General features: G+C 39.1%; 1 protein-coding gene across 3 annotated transcripts in view; it reads left to right on the forward strand.

Annotated features, from left to right (window-relative positions):
• The window catches only part of LOC118339927 (growth hormone receptor-like), a 24,793-nt gene that overhangs the window by 10,432 nt on the left and 9,906 nt on the right, over positions 1-4,455 (forward strand). For 2 of the 3 annotated variants that reach the window (XM_035677748.1, XM_035677750.1), the window contains exon 2: positions 1,673-1,782. In XM_035677748.1, coding sequence (XP_035533641.1) covers positions 1,692-1,782 — 91 coding nt within the window. In that variant the 5' untranslated portion in view covers positions 1,673-1,691. Of the gene's footprint in view, positions 1-1,531; positions 1,783-4,455 lie in introns of those variants that run through there. The other variant, XM_035677749.1, reaches the window with a different exon arrangement.

A 4,455-nucleotide genomic window follows, 5' to 3' on the forward strand; every position in this document is an offset into this window, starting at 1 on the left:
AGGTGGAACTGCTTTATTCAGTATAGCCACTACATCACCAAGCCTCTAGGACCAAAGATTTTGCAACCAGCTCCATATGTTCAAATAGATGCTCTAACCGAGACCTGCAGATATGAATGTCAAGACACCGGCCCCTAAATAGAGACCCGACTTGATTGTTTCTGGACCATCAGAAAGTCGTACAGGAGCAGGATCTAAATTTAGACCAGACCTCTTCAGGTCCAGGATCCTGGGATCGCTCTGGTGGTGGAATACGGTTTTTCATGGTCAATTTAGCTGATTCATGGCAGGTGAACTGTCCCTGATAGTGCTGTCAGAAAGCCCAAGCAAATTTTGACCATGGTTCCTAAAAGCGGTTTGTGGGTTCTTCCTAAAAAAATGTAGCGTATTCTCTGGTTGATTAAATTACAACAAATACTGAGTTTTGATTTTAAGGAAACCAATTTAAATGACTTGCAATCTAATTTGTCCATTTTTACAGTGCATTAATGCATTGCTTGTCAGTGATTTCAGACTACCTAACAGGACGACATGGATGTGACAGAAAAGTTTGGTGGCGTTTTTTCCTGATCTAAAGGAAGCTTATATGAGAAAACTCTTTAAATTGTTGTTCATGTTAAAACAACAGCAGCAAATTGTTTCTCCTTAAGGAGGAAATCAATTCCTTGAAAACCAGATACTGGAACCAATACAATTAAAACCACTTGTATGACTCTTTCACAGTGCATTTCCACGACAGTCTGACCTTGCATGCTAAGTCCTGCATTGCACTAAGCTGATTAGAGTAATGAGCTTTCAGCAAACCCTTAAAAGCCCAAAGATCTATAACTGTTGTTTAAGTTAAATAGTCTGTATGAAAAACTAAAATAAGAAATAAAAAAATAATAATAATAATTTTAGCAAAATATCAGAAAAACTAATCTCTGAAAAATATTCACAGGAAACAATCTGCTCAAAATTCATCTCAACTCACTTCTTTACACAAACTTCCTGCTGTTATTGTGTTCACTGTTTAGGTTCATTGTACAGTTTTTCAGCTGTTCTCTACTCTTATTGTTATGCATTGAATATAAAATATCCATAAAATTAGTCACTTGGTCAGGGGTCGTCAGTGATAGAAAAGGGATCCCTTAAAGAAAAAGGGTCATACATCATGTGCACACAAATGGAAAATTACATTACTTGATTTCATTTTAATATTAGCAGCCATAGACTTCCGAACAAAATTTCACTTTTTTTTGTCGTATTAATAGTTTTGCACACAGGAAAAGACTAATTTGAGTAATTTGAACGCTGCTGCCTGGTGCTACAACCCTGGGCATCGAGTGGAAGGAAGTCCCACCAGTAAACTTAAATGAATCTTTCTATTATCCACTTTGTTTCGGAGAAAACAGATGGTATAATTTTTAGGGGAAGTTTGTTGAGGCAGTGGTGCCCTAGCAGAGGACTGATTATATGAGGTTGTCTCATGACTAGGAGGAAGTGATGCTTCTTCACTGCTGCTTAGTGTTAGGACCCAAAGAGCCGCAGGGCGATCCTCCTGCTGCCCTTTGAAATATAAATGTCCAGTTGTCTTTGGGTCACATGTTCCTGCTGGTGGATCTTGAGGTGTTGCGTGAGGGGTTTCTCCATCCTGAGCTTGTGTGTTCATATAGCTTGTTTGTGTTAACAGGTTGGCAGAAGGCGTCAGGATGCTGTGGCTGCTGATGATCTGTCTACTTCCTGCAGTTGGCTGCAACAGAATCGTCGCCCAGGACGTTTATAAAGAAAGACACAGCCACGGTGAGTTTGTGGACATGAATGTTGCTTTATTTTTCAGACAGTCCGGGCAAATTTGTTTTTTTTCTGTGCCAGAAATTTAACATAGCACTGTACAAAATCATAGCCTTTGGTCTTTTTAGGAGACTTGTTAATTAGTATTATTATATTATTATTCAGTCTTAGAAGTTTGTTCTGTGCTTCTCTCGAGGCAAACATCTTAGTTGATTAAATTTGACTTCCAAGCAGAGTGTCTTTGGGGTCAATAACTTTGCAAATTTGGCTCCCAGACGTCGTTGCATGTGTAAATTAGGTTCTTATGATGCCTTGAATCAAAACCAAATCACCAGCTCCAGATGTTGCTCCCGAACCGGCACTGATCCTCCATCATGCCCGGCTGAAGCTTGACTAAGTTCCCTGTGGTCTCTCTCACTTTCAGGAGCTCATAATTGAGTTCTCCCAGCTGAAAGATCGTCAGAAACACGTCCAGATTTCTTTCCCCCACTTTTTCAGTACTGTCTTTGTGACAATCATAGCTTCCACTTCTCTCACAGACGCCAGCAAACTCTCTGTGTCTTCTGTCCATCTATCATTTTATTTAGTCTCACCAGAATGTATCTTATTCATTTTAGATGAAAAAGACATTCACAAGGCAGCCAGTATGTTTTAGATTAAAAGAATGGAAGACAGGAAGCCGTCAAAGGGGTCGCAGGATGCACAAAAACAAGTAGACCAAAATACTTTCTAGTTATTGTATGAAGTACTTAGTTTAATTATTAGTTTTTACATTTATCTGATTGCTTGACTTACTTTTGCATTGTGCAAATATCTCAAAAATCTTTGTGTCTAATATTAAGTGCTAAACATTTTATATTCAAAGTTGAGTGTGTCATTTAGCATCCACAAATGGTTTGTCCGTTCTGGGCCACCATAGAAACATGGCGGACTCAGGTGATCATACACTACTGTAAACATAGCTATTTCTCTCTTTCAGAGAGTTTTATGAGCATTTTAAAAATAAATGTGTTGCAGCTGGGATCTGTCAGACAGGACTGGATGCAGAGAGACAGCAGCCAGCTGTGTCGGCTGCTTTATTTCCGGCAGCTTATCAATACCTCCCCGCTGAGCTCACAACACTGCTGCTTTCATTTCAGAGCATCACTGTTGACTTTTATCCACAACCAGTTTAGACCTGCACAAACATGCTCTTTCTGGATTTTTGCGCCAATTTTTGAAAGAAGTGTGTTGACAGAAACCAAATTAAACAGTGAAAATAAATTTGAGTATTGAGAGTGACTTTTATTTGATTTGTCCGCGATCTCAGCACCCATTCCAATAACTGCTTGAGGTTCAAAGTGGAAAATCATTTATTATTTCATAAAAAGCGAAGATTAGAGAAAAGTCAGATTAATCTTTTTCCGTCACTGGTTATTGCTATTGTAAATGTGAAACACATCACCAGTGACCTTTTAAAAAAACCAAAAGGGACATTTTCACATAGATTCACTGCCAACACACTGTAGCAAAATAGACATTTTTATCAATCTGTCACATTTACTGTTTAATCTAGATCTTACTGAGATTTGTACGGTTTTGTTCCACATGAAAGGTTATTTATGCTTTTGACAGGGACAATTCGGACAGATGTCACAATGAATGAGCTCGAGTGTTTGGTGCTCTGTGTTTGTGTCATCTGCATCCAATCAGTCAACCCAACACGTTGCAGATCGTATGCAGGTGCCTTCCCGTTTGTTTTTTGACATCAAGATATTGTTGCCTAAACGCTCATCCTCCCAAGTCTGCAAGCTACAAAACTACAACTGTCTGAACCATGCAGCAGGATTTCCCAAATCACAAATGTAACAAAAACAGTCTTCTGACAAACAGCAGCAGCATCACATGACTTTATATTTATCTTTGATTTGTTTTGGTCTCGTTTCTCAGTCGTTTAGTAGTCGTTTTGTCTCTTTGTAGTCATTTTATATCTCATTGTGTTCGTTTTGTGTCACTTTGTTGACATCATGTGTCTGGGTGTAGTTGTTTGCATCTCTCTTTGCATTCCTTTGTGGTTGTTTTGCATCCCCATCTCAGGCCTTTCTTTCTTTCTTTCTTTCTTTCTTTCTTTCTTTCTTAGAAGTGGACGTTGTTGATTAGAAAGTTGAGCTCCTTACACCATGCACAAAAGGCCTTTGTCTCCCCGCTGCCCTCAGATTGCAGGTTCATGCATTCCCTGATGGATTACTCGCCTCTCACTGCTATGATCTGTGAAGGGCACATAATGTCTCGCTGCTTCACTGCACTCTTAAGGTTTTTTTTCCTTTTACATGATACCGAGGATATAAAGTCTTTTTGTGAGTCAGTTTTCCTAATTTTACACATCTTAAAATGTCCAACTTCACAGCAGAAATACACATGTTTACAGCCTGGTACAAAAAACCCTTTTGGTCTTGTGGTGGCAATTTGTTTAATAAAGCATACAAAGTATGATCTTGTTTTTCTGTAAGGTTTTATTCAAGTCATCCATGAATGGTCTCAACGCAACCGTCACACACTCTCATATGTGAAAGTCTGAAAGAGCCCCAATTGTAAGAAGCAGTATGGTTTGATCCCTGTTGGAGTGTCACTCTAACGCAGTTACATGTTCCTGAGTTCTGTGGCAGTAAACAGACAGTGTGGTGAGATGATCATGTCCTTGGC

Source organism: Morone saxatilis, unplaced genomic scaffold (assembly GCF_004916995.1).
Source record: "Morone saxatilis isolate NCDOM2014 unplaced genomic scaffold, NCSU_SB_2.0 Contig6, whole genome shotgun sequence".
NCBI lineage: Eukaryota > Metazoa > Chordata > Actinopteri > Moronidae > Morone > Morone saxatilis.